This window comes from Cataglyphis hispanica, chromosome 2 (assembly GCF_021464435.1).
Source record: "Cataglyphis hispanica isolate Lineage 1 chromosome 2, ULB_Chis1_1.0, whole genome shotgun sequence".
In the NCBI taxonomy this organism is placed as follows: Eukaryota; Metazoa; Arthropoda; class Insecta; order Hymenoptera; family Formicidae; genus Cataglyphis; species Cataglyphis hispanica.
The window spans coordinates 13,387,877-13,410,160 of NC_065955.1; the positions used below are offsets into that span (position 1 = coordinate 13,387,877).

The window sequence follows — 22,284 nt, forward strand, 5'->3', positions numbered from 1 at the left end:
GTAACAGGCCATTACTGCCGGCAACGGTTGCCTCGTTCGCGTCGTGTCTCGAGCACAACGGGCGGCGGGCAATTTGCGATACAATTTAAAGAAGAAGACAGCTCCCGCGTGTAGAGAGCCCCGTTTTCCCTCCTCCCTCTGCCTATTTCTTCCGCGTGCTACTTTACCGGTTTTCTCTCACCAGCAAGCTTTATATTTCGTGCTTGTAATGGCGAAACTTTCCTTTAACGACCCTGCATCCGCTTGAATTATGTACGGCGCGCCGCCGCCGACGACATATTTTTTTCTTCTCCATCTACGTGACCGTGCCCGATCAGTCGCTCCTTGCTTTTCTCTTCCCCGGTAGTAGTAGTAGTATGTTGTGTTTGTGTGAATGCACTGTATAGTTGAATGTGTTTCTCTTCGTTATACGTCAGATTTTCAATATTGATATTCAAGATCGTTTTTTGATTGTATAAAGATTGATGCATAAAGTCAGTAGCGAGTCAAATCGAATGAAATATATTGCTTTATCTTTTTAATGATATTTGATTTTGAAGAGCGCTATACACATAAAATTACAAGGGCAAAATTTCGGAGCAGCAAACAGTTCTCTATCTTAAATTCTAGCCTCGATACAATTCTATATATCGAAAAAAAAAAAAGAATGATTCTCGTACGTAATAGTCACTTTTGTATAGTATCCGATGCGATGCAGAGAGAAAGAGAAAGAAAGAAAGAGAGAGAGGGAGAGAGAGAGGTGGCTATTCATCAATGCAAATCCGCAAGTTCTTCCCATTCATACAAATTCCACGCACACCATACGCCGTCCGTACGGTTAATGGATGCAACTCCCCTTGGGGTACGGGGTGGCGGCGGCGGCGAAAGCATCGGCGAAGGAAATGCAGGGAGGATAGTTTGTGTGCCTCGGAAAGCAAGGGGATGACTCCAAACGTATGACCCGATAGGGAAATCCAGCATACGTCCGGCGCTCAGCCGCGATATCCACTTTCTTCTCTATATTCTGCTCGCGACATTTCCGGATGTTGTCTCCACTTCCGTGCTTTATCGTTCCCTAACTTTCGCGCTAACTATCAAAAAGATTTCAATTTTGGGATTTGTTATACGAGAGCTCACACGTGAAACTAATACAGTAAGAGAGAGTGGAATTGATCGTCGATAAGACAATCTATAAAAAATCTATAAAGAATGCTTATGAATTAAAAATTTAAATTTAAATTAAATTTTTAAAAGAGTAAAATAATGCACATTTTTGTAAGATTTTTGAAACATGATTGAATATTTATATAAACAATAATATTTAAATAAAGTTTTAGTGTTCATATAAAGGAGAAATTAAATAGTTTTTTTTTATAATGCAAAAAAATATTTCAACTATATGAAATATATTAGACATACTAGTAAATATACCTTATTTAAAAAATATATATATATATATATATATATATATATATATATACATATAATTAAAATTATATATTATATATTTCTTTTAATTATGTTGTATATATAAATAAAATTATATACAATATTAAAAGAATTTAATTAAATTAAAAAAAATAATTTTCTTTCAGATTATCTACATAATGTTATAATATTACACAATACAATACTTAACAGTATTTTTATTTTGTGTTCACACTACATATAATGAGTGTTGAAACAGATAATTTATTTGTACTCATAGTTGAAAAATAAAAAATAGTTTCAAGCTTACGAAATTTTAAATATATTTAACATGATGTGCATCTTTTGTTTAAACTTTTTTTTCTTTTTTTTTTTTTTAAGTTTTAAAAGTTTCAAATCTGTTTAAACTCTAGGCAACTAATCTTGCAAAAATAACAAAAATGCAAGAAGAAAATTAAACTTTTATCATTGCGCGCAATAAAATGTCAACGTTCGAGGCTCGGTTCGTTTCTCCGGCATTGTGTACCGGACCGGGAATAATATCGAGAAGCGCGCAATTGGGACGTCAGCGCGGACGAAATTTACGATTCGCCCTTTGCCACCGACGTCGCGGGTCGCCCCCTTCCGCGTTTTCGCGGAAGCGACTTTTTACCGAATTCTTTGGAGGCGAAACTAATCGGAAAAGACTTCCGCGGCGCGGAAACTTTTTTCCCCCCCACTCCAATTCCGTTTTCCGCGCTGCTTTTCCACTTCTGCAGTAGCGAAATGATTATCCGACGCTTCCTCCTTTCAAGGAAGTCCCGCCACGAAGCCGTGCATCCTCCGTCCTTTCTGTACCAGTCTCTCTCCCCTACCGTGTCCATCTAGCTATATCGTCCACCCTCTTCACCGAGACTCTATCTCCCGCTCGCCATCTTTTCAACTCTATACCCAGCGACCTTACACGCCGACTTCCGTGACATCTTTGATCACGAAACGCATCTCCAGAGGCGGCACGCCATTCGTGGCGGCCGACGACCATCTAAGATTTGAATGGGAACTCGGATGCTTTTGATGTCTCCCCCATGCTTACCGGACCGGCCGCTGACCGTCATCTCCCGTCCCGGAATCTCTTCTGCCAATTCAATGTCACTTTGGCATATAATCACGCTTCGGAGCACTGGCAGTCTATTAGCCGGGCCGACCTTCACGGGAAATCTTGTGCTTTCCGCTGTCGCCTTTCGTTCGCCTTCGATGCTGCCACTTGGGACTGAGATCGATCGCGAAAACTTTCCCGTTCAAGAAATGGTTTCAATTGAAGCAAAATTTAAATATCAAAAGAAACATCTGAGAGAAATATCAAATATATTAATCGATAACTTTAATGCAGTATGATGAAAATTGAATTTTCATTATCGAATATTCTCGTAATCAAAGTGACTAAATAAACCTATCATCGACGTCATTTTTTTAAATTTCCCCGACACTCTATCTTCCTATTGAAAAAGCAGCTATTTATCAAAACTTCTGATTGGTAATAAAATCTAGAATCTCTCATTCATTTCTTAAATTTAATTTAATTGGGTACAATTTTGTGGAACTAATTTATATATAATCATGTATATATACAAATTATATATTATTTATCATATTATCGACAATATTACGGTAATATTTCAGAGACAAAATCTAAATCTCGATACGTTCCGTTCATGTTCCGCAACGGTTTCTGTACTCTCTTATCTCGTGTCCTATTCGTCCGTAAAATTGCACGCGACATTTCAAGACGACACGACGTCGGGACGTGCGCGACGATACCTTGCCGGTGGTCGCGATACTTTTTGGTCCCGTTGCGATTCCGGCGGATGCGCGACAGTCAAACCAGAATTCTTGTCGGATGGCATCTCAGGGGGATGCATTTTCCGAAACCGACCAACCACTTCTCTATCTCTTTCGCGTATGTATAACGTGTCTTCCTTTCTATCACGCTATTCCCCAGCTATTTTCAATCGACTATTCGCTAGCTTGCGATTTTCGCTTTTAGCTAAATCAGACAAAAATATATATCGTAGAGGTTTAAACTAAATTGCATTATATAGATTGCATTAATTAATTTGAGTAATGGATTATAATTTGTTTAATACGAAAATGTAGCATTTTGTACAATAGATGAATGACACCCGCGCATTCAGCTCTCATCTGCGTCAGTCTGATTCCGGAATTGGTCTAATGTCAGGATCCTGTCCGATGTCAACGGGAGATAAACGAGATATGATAGCCACAATGCAAATATCGCGTCTGGTCAAGCGTACATGTCCGACCTATGACTTGTCAAACTTCTTGTTGTCATAGATATATAATGTTGTGTTAAAGCCAATATTAATTAAAACGCATTTGATAATTCTTCATCATTTTTATCATTCTCAACACTTATATTATTTAAGAATCTATGTTATCTAATTTTTAAAACTAAATTAATTACATTTATACGCGTGATATATTTTTTGAAGAATATATCTTTATCATTTATTGCTCCTTTCACTGCCAGGCCATTAACAACACACAAACACACACCAATTTGACGTATTTCAAAATTTATTTTGAACAGCAAAGAAGAGCAATCTCTTATCTTTCGATACGTCTTCCAATTCATTACTCAACAGGGCCATTACGGCAAAGCGAGAGCTCTCGACGATTTATTGGAACTCTTAACGAAGTTCCGACAGTTAGATGGCTAAGTTACTCGTTAACGTCAGACGGAAGGGCCGCGGTTTCGCGGGAAACAGCCTGCGAAAAATCGCAAACAAACTTTGTAAGGCGGCCAATCGTCGGACGGCGACTAATCGCTCAAAAGTTATAACGAGAGAGATCCGGCCGTCGGTTATTACGCTAGAAGCGAAGAAAACAGACGAGGAAGCGTAGAGACAGGAAACCAAAGGAAGGCAGAGAAGTCCGCGCGTTCTAGTCGTCACGCGGTCAAGCTTTGCGAATTTTCGCGAACAAAATCAAGTTACTCTCTCACCGTGAGTGTAACTTGGAGACGTCTACGAAGGATTCAATAACTCTTCCGACGATTCTAACTTTCACGCTTTTGTCAGTTCTGTCAGTATTCACAGAAACACTTGTACCTTTCAAACTTTCTTCTTCGAGTTTCCTTCATACGCTCACTTTTTGATACGGTAATGTCCGTTAACTACATTGTATCAACATATATAAATATAAAGGAAAAATATTATAGAACATTATTAAATTATTATTGGATTAATATATTAATATTAATATTTATAAATTTATATCATTTTTTATTGTATTATTTTATTACAATGGTTTGTTAGCGTGAAAAAAATATGTTTATAATCATTAATTTTCTTATAAAATACACTTAAAAATATGTGTGATTATATTTTTATTTAATATATTATACTTTCTTTATAAATCTAAGAATTAATAACATACCTCTACACTCTATATATATTTACTCTATATATTTTATCAAATTAAAAAAATCTTTGTAGGTTTGATTAATTTTCTTGTATTTGATCTTAAGTAACGAGATTGCATTCGACGATGCACAGAAGCGGTATTATAGATATCATCGTAGAAAAGGGTTTCAACAAAAGGGTAAAGGGATAGAAAAGGAACATAACGGCGTGGTCGGGGGTCACGGGATCATGGGGCATGATTTCACGGGACGGTGGTTGGGTGAGTGTCATGCCATCGGATGGCAGAGCTATGTGCTTCATGTATCATGTACGGCGAGTTAAGGGGGATGAGCATGTTGCGCGATGTTGCGGGGTGAAGAGGAGGGGGAAGGGAGAAGGTAGTAGCGAACGGTAATAGGAAAGGGTGCCTCGGCACAATGTGACGAGGAGCATACGATTCGAAAGCGGATGTCGCTTCCGAAACATGCCTCGTGCCCTGCATATTTATTCGCAAGAAGAACGCAATGTCAGCCATGAAGAAAGAGGAAAGAAAAGAGCGAGAAGGATTTTCGTTAGGTTCTGCGAGCAGAGATTGGCGATTTAATCATTCCCGTAACATCCGAAGGATGTAATCGCTGCGTCTTATCGCGCGGAATTTTTTATAAATTTTATATAATATAATATCATGTTTATATATACGTAACAATTTTATAAAACGATATTAAAAAATATTTATCTTGTATAACATATGAAGAATATATAAGAGATAACAAATTTTCTGATGTATTTAATAAAACGTGTAAGTGTATTCGATGATGTAAACAGTTTATAGAACAAAAGTGTTGTTTTTTTATAGCTTTATGGTAAACTATAAATTATGTAGTTAAAGAATAAGCATATACAATGAGACGCTTAAAAATGAAAGAGAGATGATGACAAACGCGCTTAGCGAAGTCGTATTTAGGGACGTTTGCGTAGGCGACTGTAGAAAGAGTGGAACAACGAGTTTATCTGTCCGCGAAAAACTTTGAACTCGGTGCACAGAGGAAATTTTACTCTGCTGATGGTTCGTTAGTAATGCCGGTTTTGTACAGATAGAATTGCACTTTGAGAGTGCCGGACCCGCACGAGAGATTTTTTTATTTATTTTTTTTTCGCGAACCGAGCAGAATGCAGCGAAACGAGCGTGCCAAAGCTCTACTCGTGCTTCACTCGCATCGCTCGCATAATGCTCGCCCTTGCATAAAAGTTAAGTAGTATGAAAATGAATGAATTGTCGCGGATTTAAATAAATGACTGAGTTTTGCATTGTATTGTCCCCGCCACGCAGATTCGACAAATGAAATATTCTCTCGGCGCTCATTCTCAACACATTTTGCACAAAATATTCAGCATCATGTTACTATATAATCATTACAGAGTAAGCATTAGGAAAAATTAAAAGTGAAACCGATATTATATCATGCCTTAAAAATTACAGCCCTATTGATATTTTCAATTCACGTATCAAGTCACTGATTGTTCGCTGATTTGAATTATGATGATAGGATACGTGAGAGAGTTATAGATTGTTACCAATTCTCCATGTTGACAGATATCCTGCTTTGAGGCGAACATTTTTATTTTCGTCACGTGGTCAAAAGCTCACATATGAGTGCCCAAAAAACGAGGTTGAAGAGGTTGCAGCGACTGTGGCAAAACCTAGCACATGGCTCTCTCGCGCATCATTCACGCTTCGTGAAACATATTCACGTCAATCCCAGACGCCATAGTGCGCGCGGGGATCGTCCTGAATTCCCCAGAACTACCCTTCCGAGTATGATCTGTGTGCGGTTGTGACTGTGCAGCTTCCACGCTACATTTATACCTGTACGTTGCTTCTACCTGCTTATATATTCCCGTACATAGGAATACGTAATGTTTCAAAAAAAATCTTCTTCGTACTCTTTTCAATGCAAATTGTTGTTCCAATAAACTTTTCGTATTTGAAATGAATCTGCGAAGAGAGAAAAAAAGAGAGATAAAGAATAAATATACTTGTTTGTATTGTTTCAATAAATCCACTTTTATTTTCGCGTGAGAGCTATTTTATGATTCAATGTAATACTTGAGATGTTTGTTTTTATTATTACAACGTAGGAAGATTTCAATATATATTTTTATGTATAATGATCCTTTGAAATATATATTATTATTGTATTTTCAATCTTTTCACAATATAATGCCAAAGTTATCATAGATCTCTGTGTGTATAAACGTAATGATACTATTTTCGGTGTAATAATTTAAATTTGTTAGCGCCTGTAAGCCAAAATTATGGACCCTTTTCATCGAATGCAAACGAAGACTACCTTGAAAGCGGACCATAAACGATGCAGAAACCTGGTTATAGTCATGGAAATCTCACTTGAGAAAGGCTTTCAAATTTTTCTCTTTTAAACGCCGCCATACTTATGCAAACGTGCCTCGTGAATATGTTAGAAGTACCGGCCATAAATAAATGAATAAAAGGATTCGTAAACAACGCAATTAATGAAGACTAAAAAATAATGTGATTAATGAATAATGTTTTTCTTTAATTATAACCCACAAACATAATTAACGGACAATTTTAAACAATTAATTAATACCTCAACAAAAAAAGCATTTATTATATTAAAAACATAGTTTATAATTAAATATATTCAAGTTCTTCGCAAAAGATATTTGAAAACATTGAGTGCTTCTTATAAAATTTAATCAATAATTAATAAATATTTTTAATATCACATTAAATTTTTATTTAAAGCAGTCTATAGGAATAATATTTGATCAGAATTAAATTGGATATATATTTCGAGGCAAAGTTTTACTCATAAAAATTTGTATGAAAAGACGTATCTTTTATGTGGAGATTTTCTATAATATATCTCATCATTGCAAGATCACAAGATCACAGAAACAGCTATTCAGCCATTTCTCCCGTAAGTGATATCAGAATCACTGTGAAAAAGCAACGCAAGAAAATTAAACCGAGCGCTAACTCACGAGCCGAGCGAAACCCATTAATTCGAGACGAAAGCGGATCTCGCATACTCGGCTTCTTCTAACTCGTTGCCCGTTAGAAGCTTTTTTTTCCTTTTTTTTTTTTTTGAAACGTCGTGCGTTTCGTCTTCTACGAGAGGACAGATCTGTCAGCATGTTCGTTAGTGCTGGACTCTCAGCAGGGGACATAAAGCGCGGACCTTCCCAAATAAATTGAGCGAACGAAGCGAATCCCTGACCGGTCCCGAATGTCGGAGAAACGAATGAAGAGGATCGACAAAGCAGGCGAAGAGTAATAAACGAGCGGGTTGTGTGAGTCGAGAATCCACTTCGGGTCGGCTAGTTTTACAGTTTGTGTGTGCTTGTACGAAAGAGGACTACTCTCTCGTCAAACAAACAGCCGACAGAGTCTGAGACAAAGCAAACAATTAGACATCGTCGCCCTTAATGGAAGAGACGCACTACCTATTATCAATCGTTCCTCTTTTTCGTACTTTTCCACCGGGAAATTGCTTCGTCTCCTAAATTGTTGACACTCAATAATGCAACATTTAATGATAGTGTAACAGTGTTGCATATTCGTTAGACGTATACGCAAGCTCCAAAGATTTTTTTGCGAAAAAAAATAATATATTCTGTTTAACTTCAATATTTTTAGACCATATTATCGTTCTCTTTTTAAAATTCTTTTTAAAATCAAAACGCCTTCGACTTTATCTATTAGCATTATTATTATTGGCATTAGAGCAATATTAATAGTCACAAGTGTGATATTGTTCCTTGTTGTTTTGAATGAAAGTTATGATTTGGGAAAATATGAGAAACAAGTCGCGAAGTGTCCCAAAAGAGGCATAACTCCGTCGATGGTTGCCATCGTAGAATGCATTGCCTGCAGCATTCGCGTTACATAGTCACCCTCTTGCGCACGTGACTGGATGCAGTTTACCCACTCGACATTTCAAACACTCAAAACTTGAGTTAATCGCCGAAGCGAGAGCGTTTACTCAGAGCCGTTCTGCGTACGAATGGTTGTGCAGGTTACCAACGAGATAAAGAGGATCGGTTGATGTGCATTGAGAGAGAAAAGGTAAAGAGAGCAAGAGAAAAAGAGAGGAGAAGGCGGCAAAGGAAAATGAGAAAGAGAGCAGGAAACTGGGTAAAGACGCAGAAAAAGGGATTTCGAACGTTGAGCAATTCATCGCGAGAAAGATGAAGAATCAATAATAAACGACAAGCTTACAACTTGGTTGTTTTACTAGGACATGAATTGGGTCGAGACTTTCTAAGCATCATGAGAAAAATATATCGAGATCGAACTTACACGAGAAGATTAAGATGCGCTGACAGATAGAGATTACAGATATGCACCACAAAATAGAGTAGATAGAATCAAGTGGAGAACATAATTCTTCAAGCATTCTAACATTGGTGGCGTTTAATATATTCGAACTGATATGATTAATAGTATACCTGAACTGATATGATTAATAGTATACTTGAAGATCACATTTTAATAATATCGACACTTTGTGTTATAAAATTCTTGAAAAAACTTTTATTCTATATAACATCTATTAAAGATTATTTTAAGAGAGCCATTTTTATAAAGTTTTTTTGTGTGTTTTAAAAAATGTTATAAAAGAGACATATAAAAGAAGAATAATAAAGATTCTATCGTATTTTTAAAAATTAAATAAATAAATTTAATGTAGAAATAAAATAATTTGCATTGTCGGCATTTTCTACAAATGAAAAATAACACTAATGTAATATAAAGCAATTACACTTATCAATATCGAGCTAAAATCTATAAAAATACTGGCAAGAACTACTGGCGTGAACATAAAATATTGCGCAAAGACTACGAAGATTTTAATATATCATGCAATTTTTAAAATTAATCACGTCGGCTGAGCAAATCGCGCGAGCATGCCGGAAGCCCGTGGGCGCGTGTTGAGAGACGGAAAAATAATTAAAATCAATCGGTGGAGCGCGGTGAAAGGGCACGGTATATAAGGTACATGACGGGTAGAAGGAGCGAGAATAAATACCCACCTAACGAGCGCGGAAATTGACGGACCCGTCTGAGGGTGCTTGAGTCCCGGCGCTTTCCCATCGGAACGTCGGAGGTCGAGCGATACCTTTGTCCCTCGTTAAATTCCAAAGGCAGAGCGATATTTTGCCTTCGCGACGCCCCACCCGCTCCCCTTACCTTTTCGGCTTCGTTTCGTTATCGCTGATACAATACATTCACCGTGAACGATAATAAAAATAAATATAACATTACCGATAAATTTATATTCTCGACGCCGTGTCGTGTCTCGGGAGTCGCGGGTGCGAAATGTAGAAGATTGATTTATGCGGAATGAATTTTTTACCCTTATATAAATTGTACGGCGCGTTTTATTCCCCGTTTATCATGAATTTGGCCAAAATAACGGCGTCTCAATTAGCGGCAATATCGCGTACGAGCGAGCGTCCGATCTCTGAACGCTTACGCCAATTAGAACACTCGAAGGACGAGAACGTCAGTCAGCAGTCGATCTCTGCCCTTCGGCCATCCCTCAGGGTCCATTTGCCGCATCCTCGCCCTCTAATTAGTCTGCCCGATAAACTGGATTACGTCCGTTCCGCATACATCCTTTATTCTCGGTCACTTTCATTTACACAGAACTGGATCATATTTGGATATGTCCGAGCAAACTTTCATTAAAATTCTTTGAAAATCATGTTTGGATAACATTCTCTGTATATGACAAAAATAAATGAGGACTGTAATAATTTCGAATAATTTATGTAATATAAAAGTAAGATGTAATGAAATATGTAGTAAAAAAATTAATTTATTCATTCAGCATCTTTGAGACGTGCTATTTTCAATAATTTAATAATAATTTAATAATTTAATTAAATTTAATAATAATTTAATTATTTTTTAATAATTATTTAAAAATTTTTTTAATTATTTTTCCATTTAACTGAATAATAAAAATAATTATACTATATTTAAAAAATAATGAATTTAAATTTTATTTTACAAAGCTTAATAATTTTTATTAATGCAAATATTAATTTATATAGGGTTAAAATAATTTCGAATGTAAAGTTATGTTTGATGTAAATATTCAAAGTTTATAACGGTATATATGTAAAACTTATGTTTTATAATTATATTATCTTTTTGCAAATGTATTTAAAACCCAAATATTTATTTATTAATTGCTTAATTACAGTATATTATTATGTCAAACAATATGATCACGCAAAATTAATGTTAATTTTAACACATACACGGTCTTTCTCTCTCTCTCTCTCTCTCTCTCTCTCTCTCTCTCTCTTTCTCTGTACTTTGATAAAATATAAATTATACATAACGGACAGCTGTTGACAACATGCGCGCAGCCCCATGAGAGAGAATTAAAAATATATTCATAAATACATTATATTGTGTGAAAATTGTTTTGCCTATAAATATGTAAATTAATTTTGTTAAATTTGATTGCATGGTACAGCGTTATGCATATATATAATGATGTATCGAAAAAAAGTATTACTACATAATTCTGGCGCGCGCGTACAAAAAAATTTATTACAGACTTTATGAATAATAGAAAAAATCCTTGGAGGTATTATGCGCTGTATAACTTTTTTTTAGCATCAATAATAATTCCATTGAAAAATGCATTCACACGCGAGCTATTCAGTTGATAAATTATTCAAAATATGTACATATATATAGTAATAAATAACACTGCCTTTTTTATATTCTATATATAGATTAAACGAATAATTAAAGAAATAAAAAGTAGAATGTGGCGTGCTGGACTGAAAAATATATGTATGGCTCGGGAATTTACGACCGCAAGTTGATGGTTCGTCCATAGAAACGGCGCAGTGCATCTTCCTTTAGACGATTCCAATACACTCGATCTTAGGGAGACAGTTAAACCGTTGGTAGCCGGGATAGCGTTACAAGGTCGTCCGTAGTGATGTAACACCGCCGGAGAATTCAGCCCTACGACCCTTGAAATATCGGCGAAGTTGCAAAAGCGGGGCGTGGGGAGGAGGGGGAGGGGGCCTCGTGAGCCACGGAGCGAAACTCTCGGAGACCATTGTTCGCCAGAGCCTGTAACTTCGCGGAATCGCCACATACATTATCCGAACGAGTGGCAAAGGACGACGCTCTTCTTGATATCTTTAACTTTGCGTCTTTTCGCCATTTTTCAGGCACCTTAGCGGATGCCAATAACGGCCATCCTCAATTTACCTTCATCGTGCGCTCAATAATGACGTGTTTCTATTGAGATTGTCTTGTTCTTAGAAATATCAGATAGCAATCTAATTACCTTTTATGAAAAATAGACACGGTGATATTAAATTTATACTGCAATAAATATTAAACTCAACATCGCAAACATTATTCACATCGCAAAGCTGATATCAAATTAATAAATTTTGTATTACTTCTCTTTATAGATAATTGTTTAACAGCTGTCACATTATAGTCATAATCTAGTGAATTATCATTTGAAAACTGAATTTAATATGTAATAAACGATTTATTTCGAATGTTATAACATAAACGTTCGAAAATTTATAATGCAACGAGCATTTATCATTTTATCGTTATTCATAATTATAAATATTTTAATATGAAATCACAATTATTTTGTAAACAATAATTTATGTAATTAATTTTTTTTATGTATTTCTCTACATTAATTACAAAAATAAATTTTTCAAGTTACATACATATACATGTATGTACATATATATATGTGCGTGTGTGTGTGTGTGTGTGTGTGTGTGTGTGTGTGTGTGCATAAACATAATACACTAGCATTAACATAAAATCTGTATGCATAATCTTTGTACATTACGATGTTTGATAAAACATTGCTGTGTACGCGTCGATAAAGAGACGGCTATCAAATATCCTTCCTTCGATCGGCATCGACTCAATTAATTAACCGAGAAAAAGAGAGGTCGTTGCCGTGACGGACCCTGTACTCGATATTCATTTACGTTGACGGCTATATTACGTCGAGTGCTCCGCTTGTTTCCCTCTCGTGCTATTAGTGATGTGTAAAGACACGTCTTGACGGTATATTACTTCAGCTAAATTGCACGTCGGAACACAAAGGAAAAAAATGAGAAAGGGCGAGGGGGGGGGGGGGGTTGAGGGGGAAGGTCAATTATGATGATGCGTTACGAGCGATTTGGTCAGCGGAAGTGAAGTGATTTTTTTTCATAATGAACAACTCGCAGAGATAACTCTTCGAATCGCTCTTTATCTCGACGTACGTTATATTTAACGTGATTGTTAACTGTTATCGAGGACTACGCTGTATTAAGCACTATTTTTTACCTCCGCGCGAATCACCGAAAATGCTGACTTTGAATTGCAATGTGTTTCTCCATTAATATCTATCGATTCTATACGTAATATCTTTGATGCTTGTTTGTAACAAATGGAATCGCTGAGGCGTCGATTATACTGTATGATTTATGGTTCGTTGTATAGTCATCATTCATCTTTCTGAAGATGGTGAATAGTGGTTCCTTAAAAGGAATGTTGCATCTATACATGAATAGTTTCTTACATTCCGCTTTGCGGCTTCTCTATCTTAGCTGCTTATGACCTATAATATTCCTAATATTTTCTAAAATTGATACTGCCGACTTGAAACTATTTAACAATATATGATCTTTATATGTCATTGTACATGAGATAGAGAATACAATATTGGCAAATAAAATTTAGAATATTATTTTTGTACATTGTTTTTGATAAAATTAACAAAAGTTACTTTTTTAATCTTGTTATACTATTAATTTTAAATGATAAAAGAGAAATTTGAATATTTTTTTGAAAATATTCAAATTTTAAAAGTGAAAAAGAAAATAACAAAGCTTCAACATCTTTCATTATTCTCTTTTAATCATATAAGTAACTTTAAAATTATCAGTTTTTTTTGTTAATTTAAACATTGTACATTGATAAATCTTGACTGATAAATAAAAAACTAAAGATATATATATATATATATATATATATATATATATATATATATATATATATATATATATATATGGTTACAGAAAGAAAGAATGGCAAAACGTATCGTGAATCGTGAGTGCGCCTTTTGAATTCTTATCTTATCAGGTCAAAAAATTCTTTACTTCCTTTCCTCATTCTCGTGATAGGATACCATCTCTGCCCTGTCCTATCTTTGCACTCCATTGCGCAACCCGACAAGGAAGGAGCAGTATTCCCTATTACAGAGATAAGATACCGATCGCGACACATGTACATTCACCGGTACTAATCCACGCGGTGGTCTGATAATTGAGCGAACGCCCCTGGACGCCGGAAATACGTAATAGCCGTTACTGTCACGGTAACGTCGATGCAGGATTACGAGTTGCTGGTTGTCCTTGCTCGTAACCAAGGGTCAATTTGCGGTATACACAAATCACGCCGGCATCACCAGAAGTATCCGCAGTGACGCGATTTCACAAAGCTACGGCGAAAATACCACTCATTTTTTTCCGTGAAAGATTAAAATATTGCAACACGTATTTTAAAGAAATTGATTGCTTTAATATTTAACGTAAAAAATTAAAGTTAAAAGTTGTCTATCACATAAATCTAAAAGACAATGGAGAGAAAAATTCACTTACAAATCTTTATCAGAAATTATAATTTCTGAAAATGAGCGCGTGAAATACTAAATTAGAAATTTTGAAATTAATTTTATTAATAAAGCATTTACAAGATGCATTCTCTTGAAATTTGCAAACGCGCTGATTATTTTTCAACACAATTTATTAAATTTGCTTCTACAGCTTTTAGTCTCGTGGCTGTAACTGAAGAACTCCTATGAGACTAGTTGGATATTAAACTGAGGCATTCTCTAATTTATAGTTCGCTGTTGTAAATGAAATGTCGCGCGTGTTCTCATAATTAGTTACGTCGTATAATGAAAATTCAGCATCATTATATGAAAATTTGTAATTATTTATTGTCCCTGTTTTGTAGTGAAATATGTTTTAATTACTAACGCGTTCACATGAAGATTCATCGTCAGCTTTACGCTTCATGATCATCGCAACCAGAAACTAACTTTCTCCGACTAACTTTTCGCCACTTGAGGTCAAACGATTTATTGAACGGCCATTTAATTGATTACTTATATCATTATCACTCTCGTTAATAATATATCATTTTAATTACATGAAATTAACGACGAATACAAGTGTATGCGTCCACGTAGTTCGGTTAGAGCTTCTCATAATTCTCTTCCGGTATTTTGCGATAAATCTCGATTAATCCAATCGAAGAGCCATCACGTGGATCCTGGCACGTGACCAATCCCGAGGAAGCGAATCGCCAGGATAGACCTTCTCGTTTAGTTAACCTAGTCGCTTCTTTGATTAGTTAACCCACTCTCGTCTTTGTTCGAGAAAGGGGATAGACAAGACGGCGGGAGAGATGCAGCTCCCTGGAGAGTTCTCTACAGTAGTAGACACCCTCTCCTTTACTTCCTACTCTCCTCAGGATCTCCACTCGCACTCCATGGAACGAGATGAGAGTGGCCGCTCGGCCGGAAAATCGCTTTAAACCGCGCCGACTAATATTAACTTTCTCCTATCGTTTCGCGAAATTCCCGAACTCTTTTTCTCTCTCCATCGCGCGTCCCAGCCACCGGGATCGCAAAAGCCTTCCTCTCCATGGCGAAGGGAATACCATTCCGAAATTTCCTTATTTACCTTATTTCGTACGGCCGGCCAATCCGGCTTTGTGTAAACTTCGTTTTATACCGCAAACGGTGAATGTTTTTCTCCTTCCATCTTGCCGCCCTCCGCGATCGATAGGTCGGCAAATTTTCTAACCGGGAGGTAGATCGGCGATACACGAGTCGAAACGACCAAGCGTCATCATGGTGGTCACGATTATTTCAAGGTCGTATGTAATTAACCACTTCGCGCATACCACCGTGTGATCGATTAGGGAACTTTCCGGTCCGTGAGGCGTATCGCGAACGATGACTATTAAAGTTTGGTGATTTATAACGGCGCAAGGGAAAGAGAGAGAGAGAGAGAGGAACGGAAGATGTAGGAGAATAGGGCCTGGCGAAGTCGTGGCAAACCGACGCGCATCGGGTCGTTATTTCAACCGGCAAACTTTATGTAAACGATTTTACGGTGCAACAAACTGTCACATCTTTCTCTATTTCTCTCCTTAACAGTATGAAACGCTAATGCTCTTTCCGCTCATGCAACCAGCTACATTCTACGATGAGTATAACTCACGCGAGGCGGCTAAGCGCCCACTAAAGCGCCGTGACATGCATCCGGTATACATGCAAGTACGAAAAAGCGGAAGCGTCGTCCGCTCGAGACGAAGCTCTTTGCTTCCAGAATATCGCGTTCGGGGACGTAACTTCAAACGAGAATTTTTCGATTAGTGATCCAACAGTGTGCTCGCAACTTTGTCTTTATATGCAAAACTTATTTGCATACCCGATGCGATATATATAAATGTTTCACATTCTTGTACTTGCACATATTCACTGTCATCGTAGCGTACATTTTATATGTTAAATAAATTAAATAATTGGAAAATCCTTTTTAAAATAATAAAACAAGCGCGAATTATTATATATACCAGTTTAAATTAATAATTAAATTGATATGTAAAAAAATATTTAAACAAACGTGCAATTTAAAAACGAGAGAATTTATCTACGCGCGTATTCCTTATCTATTTAGTATATTAGCAAATAAATATTTTATTATATAGTAATTTACTCTTTGTATTTGATGACGCTAGTTTTTAAATAATTAGCAAAAGTTTGCATCCATCACAAACTTCCGTTTAAATTATAGTTAAGTACGTGCATCAATTCACTTCGAATCAAAATCAAAGTCAGTTATTCAAACTTTCTATTTAATCGCTAAGTAAATAGCATGAACATGTGTTTGTGAGAATAATCACGGAAATAATGTGAATTAAAGTCGGACGTAATGTATGTTTTCGTGGAGAGAAACGAAAACATTGTGACGGGAGATGAAAAATATTGACTCGAGTATCAGATTTTAATCAATCGGGAAGAGTGAAAATATTGGCCGATCCACGCGAGAAACGAAATTAGAAGAAAGTTCGTGGTAGGAGCGGATGATGAATTCGGCTTCAGATGAGTCCACGTGACACGATCGAGAGGGACGCGACAAAGTCCCGCGGGAAGGACCTCAACACGCATAATCCGCACGAAATTACTGCGTGGCGGCGAAAAGCTCCGTAAGTTTCGAAAGCGAACGAGCCCGTGCACGTTCAAATATGTACTCTAGGGTAGCCAAACAACGTAGTCTTTTCAACGTGAACAGCGCGCACATAGCTGTATGTGCTAAAATATCCATGGCGACATACATACGTCGCATACAGTCCGCGCTGCGCAAAATGCAGCGTTAATCCCGCCATTCGGCCGGAGAGAGCGAGCTCTCTGCGAAAAATTCCGTCGAAAAGCGCACGGACTAAATACATGTACGTACAAAACACGTACGTGTACAGATCGTTACACAAGTCTCTCGCATCTTCTTTCACGCATCAATTTGGATTCCGTTTGATTTTAAAAATAAATGCTCGCATATTGCGAAGAGATTTCTTCTCGATGAGCTACTTTAACAAAAAATTTGTGCTTTTGACATTTAATTGCCAAAATATTGAAAATGGAAAGTTGAAAAATTGCTGGAGCGATGATGGATTTCCATAAAATTTTCGACAGTAACGACAAATCGACTTCAAATTTGTCAACCTACAGCCTGCAGCGATATTCAATAACGATAGCATATCCTGTGTATAAAATAAATCATATTCATAGCGAATATGTCTATAAAATATTCGGCCGAATATTTTTCCATTCTCGATACGATAACTTCTAACTCACTTTGTGGCCATCCGCAGCCATATATCGCCGCAATAAAATCACCCTCTACTTCACTTTGCACAGATAAAATGCTTAATATTTTAATCGCTCGTTTAACGAGTGTGATGCCCGTGAGAATATTTCGCGCTTTCCAACGCGTCCAATCAAAATAGTCGATTGAGTTTTAGGTTGCAAAATATTCGATTGAATGAGCCGGTGTGGGAAACAGTTTTATTCGTCAATTTATCCTTTTATAAACATTATTGAGTAAACACATATAATCTTTAGGTATTAAAAATTAAAAGCTTATAATGTTAATTTTATTTTAGAAAATTATCAAAGGCTTTTATTTATAATTATTTGGTAAAATTATTTGCGCATCTTTAATGTCTAAAAAAATCTTTAAATGAACAAACATGAAAAATTGTATCGCGAATATTATTTATATAATAATATTATTATTATTTAATTTATTTATAATTTCTAATATTATTTATATTTGGAAAGAAAAACCGCTTGAGAGACAAATCACTTGTTGTATTACCAGGCGGCCACGAGATAAATCTGAACTGATAAAGTGCACAGGAGTCTTTGAACTGTTAACGTATTAATAACGGCACGTTGTTTTTCTCCAGCCACGCATATTTAATACGCTGCACATACCGCATAAACTTCCTTTTCACATTACAGCATAATGAACAACAACAGTGTGGAGCAACCGGATCCGGATAACATAAAGATGTTTGTGGGGCAAGTACCTCACGACATGGACGAGAATGACCTGAGGACGATGTTTGAAGAATATGGTCGAGTGCATCAGATAAATATTCTGCGGGACAAAATCACCGGCAGCCATAGAGGTAAGTAACTCAACAATTTTTCCAGCCGCTTGCGATGCATGTTTAAAATCATTCAGATGCAACAAAATTTCGCAGTTAATGAAAAACGAGAGAAAGCATATTGCATATAATTTTACACTTTTGGTATAAAAAATAATGCATATACAACGCCAGGGAAAACGATAAAACGTTGAGATATGGCTGTAGATCGAGATTAACTTCAACATTTGGCTTTTATGATATCAGATAAAAATTGCTCGAAAAATTGAATGTATTTTATTCTTCATGTCCGTATGAACGGATATTTTGTACATTATTATCTTCAATTTCCGCTAATTGCGATGCGATACAATAATTACGATAAAATATCGTAGAATATGTCATAAAGAGATCGCACAGCGTAAAGTAGACTGATTGTAACATATTAACACTACTCAATTAACAAATAATCGGAATACCATCTAGTTTTTAAAAATGATTCTTGAGGTGAAATTATGCCAATAAGTCCATTGATTGAATTAATTCACCCAAAACCATATTTTCGGCTATTACGATTAAACCGATCCAACGTTTTCGATTTAATTGAATTCTCAATATACTTGACGTTGCAGCGCTTTGCTATTACTGACGCAGGATTGTATCAGAACGTGCTGAAATTCTGTTATTATTCTGGATAATTTGGCCCTTTCAGAATTTCGATCTACTTGAAAATCAAATGAAGCATAATAATCAAATAGTTTTGTATGATTTTAATCGTTTTCAATCTTTGCTTAATAAAATTTTTAAGAAAGACGAATAAGCATATTATATAGAAAATTGAAATTAGAATTAAGTAAATAGGTAAGTAAAGTAAATAAATTAAATGAATAAACATATAAGGAAAAAAAGACGTTTAGATACATATGGACATTCTAGAGCGTAAAATAAATCATTTTTTGGAGATCTTAGTTATATAATTTAATTGAGATCTCCAACTATAATATAATAAGAAAAGAAGTATTAAAAAGGAATTATTTTTATGCAAAATTATTATGCAAATTTAACGTAAAGCTATGATAATTGATCAGTTAAAATTTAAATTTTTTATGTATCTATATAATAAAGAGAAAATAGAGCATACATATAAGTCAACATTAAAATTTAGGATGGTCATTGTTACGAGTCTTTCTTATACATATATCGATCGGCAGAAGAGAAAAGGGGAGATAGGGAGCGCGAAAGCAATCCTCGCGAGACTTCACGTCCGAATGCAGACGTGCTTGTAACACGACTGTCACTAAAAGATGCACGTACTCGTTAGTAACGACCTTTAACGTCATACACATCGGCGAAAGTTTGCGCAAATATTTTCGCTGCACAAATGATTTTAAGTTTGTGGCCGGTGTAGAAGGCGTCGCGTGATTATACGATTGTCTGATATGTATGTGTATGTCTAGGGATATCAATTTCTACATATACGAAAACTTACCCATATTGCCCATCGTAATTACCTTCATATACATTCACCATAAAAGTATATCCTGAAATAACGAGAAGAAAAATTTTCAGAAATATTCCATTATCAAATATTGTTTCGCCATAGCAATGACAGTAAAGCTAGAGGGGGATTGTAATAATACATTAAAATTTTATTGTCGCGAATAGATGTAATGGAAGATTTAAAAAAACGAATTACTTTCTTAATTGAAAGATAAACAAATATTACCTTTCATATAATGCGCAAAGTTTTTCGCGGTTATTCTTGAAATAATTTACGGTTAATATATATGAAAAGAAGAAAAATTTTAATATAATTTTTAATCCTACTTCTTAAAAATCTATTTTATTTCTTTTGCTATAAAATTAATAATATGTTTCTGAGAACTGTTAGAAAATATTTTTCAGAAATTTTTAATAGAAAATATTCAGTGTATGAAAATATTCATAATATTAATAGAAAATATTCAGATAGACGAACGCTATATATATATATATATATATATATATATATATATATATATAATTTTACAATTCTTAGTGGTTTAAACAAATTTTCTTGACGCAACAGGCTTCAAAATCTCCAGTAGATGAGTAGATCTATGTGTAAAATGTACGCGATGCACTATCTGGAGTCGGAAGGCGTGAAACGTTGGGATTCTGAGAACTTCCGGAATAATTAATATGGGCGAATTGTAAACGTCATGCGCACCTGCAAAATTGATGGCGGCAGGCAGTACAACTGGGATGAAATTCGTTCCCCATTGTGAAAATTTAACTTGATTACCATGACGTAATGGTGAATTAATGTCCCGCTCGCGGGTCGTTTGTTTAATGCACCGCATTTTAGATTCGAAATCCCTGTCAACGTGGAGTTTCAATTTCACCATAAAATAGGCTAATTATCGCTTTCCAATAAATTTCTAGCTGATAATAATTGTACTAAACAACTTTTTCGTTTCTTTTCTCGCGAAGTAGTTAGTTTTACTTAGGATTTTTTAAGAAGAGACGATCAATTATCAAATTTTCCGAAAGCTTAGTAGCTTACTGAACGATGTCAGACATTTTGTAGACTCTCATCTCAAAGCGGCGAGCACTATCGGTTTAAATTATATTACTTAAATAAAAAGCACGCGCCGGAATAATGCGCTCGACATAGCGAGCTTGCTCGTCTGATGCTGACTAAATAGCGAAACAGAAGGTAAATTCCACAATACATCGAGGCGCTTTATCTCACCGGTGGAAATAAAACGCGTTGAAATTTCCAGAAATTTTATATTAATTAAGCCGCGGAACTGAGCTTGGAGTAAGCTCTACTAAAAATTAACAAAGAGTACCTGTGGCGTATGTTTGATTTACACGAGAATAAATTTAAACTTTAAATTATTCACAGAGGTACCCGCGTAATGCCACATCATGAAAAAAAATTTTCCGACCATTCCATTGGTGATTACGATACTATAATCCATTTCCCATTTAATTTTAAATGCTTCCTACATAAAATCAGATTTAATATAATTTTATTTGACGAGAAGTATTTTTTAATTAAAGTAAAATACAGGAAGCATGCATAATATACAGCGTAATGTAATTAAAAATATTATTTTTTTGCATTCTTGATTAATTAAGTTACATCCTAGGTACACGGAAGTACAATAATCGATATTTTAATCGCACTATTGAACGCTATGATTGTTCTGTTTTTGTCGCATATCAATGTATTTCATAATTGGAAAAAGAAGTCTCTTTCTCAAAAAATTCAAGGTTTATATAAGCTGTATTGTTTACAACTCTACAGCCTTTAAGCAAAACTGTGCTTTAAAAATGCCAGTGAAAGTTCTTTCTCGAAGTACTTTTTCTCGACTTGCTTTTACTTACTTCATGGCTACTTTATTCACAGCGATCTATCGAGTGGAATAAAAGTGCTTTACGACTAATAGGATTTTTCGCACACATATACACACACACACACACACACACACACATTTCAATTCTTCAATTTTCAAATTATTTTTGAACAATATAAATTATTTCAAATATATGTATATATTACTTATATATTTAACGGCCATGTAATATATACAAATAATATTGATTTTAGTTCTAATTTAAAATTTTGAAATTATTCTTTAGATTCATGAATTTGTATCCACACATAAAGTGACTTTATGAAGGTTGTTGTAATTAATTCGAATATTATATGTATAG

The 22,284-nt window shown here is 35.4% G+C and overlaps 1 protein-coding gene across 22 annotated transcripts in view; it reads left to right on the forward strand.

Moving 5' to 3' along the window:
- LOC126858910 (CUGBP Elav-like family member 2) overlaps positions 1-22,284 on the forward strand; it is a 507,709-nt gene that overhangs the window by 336,025 nt on the left and 149,400 nt on the right. For all 22 annotated transcript variants that reach the window (XM_050609620.1, XM_050609624.1, XM_050609617.1 and 19 more), the window contains one exon: positions 18,452-18,621. In XM_050609620.1, the coding sequence (XP_050465577.1) occupies positions 18,452-18,621 (170 nt within the window). The remainder of the gene's footprint in view (positions 1-18,451; positions 18,622-22,284) is intronic.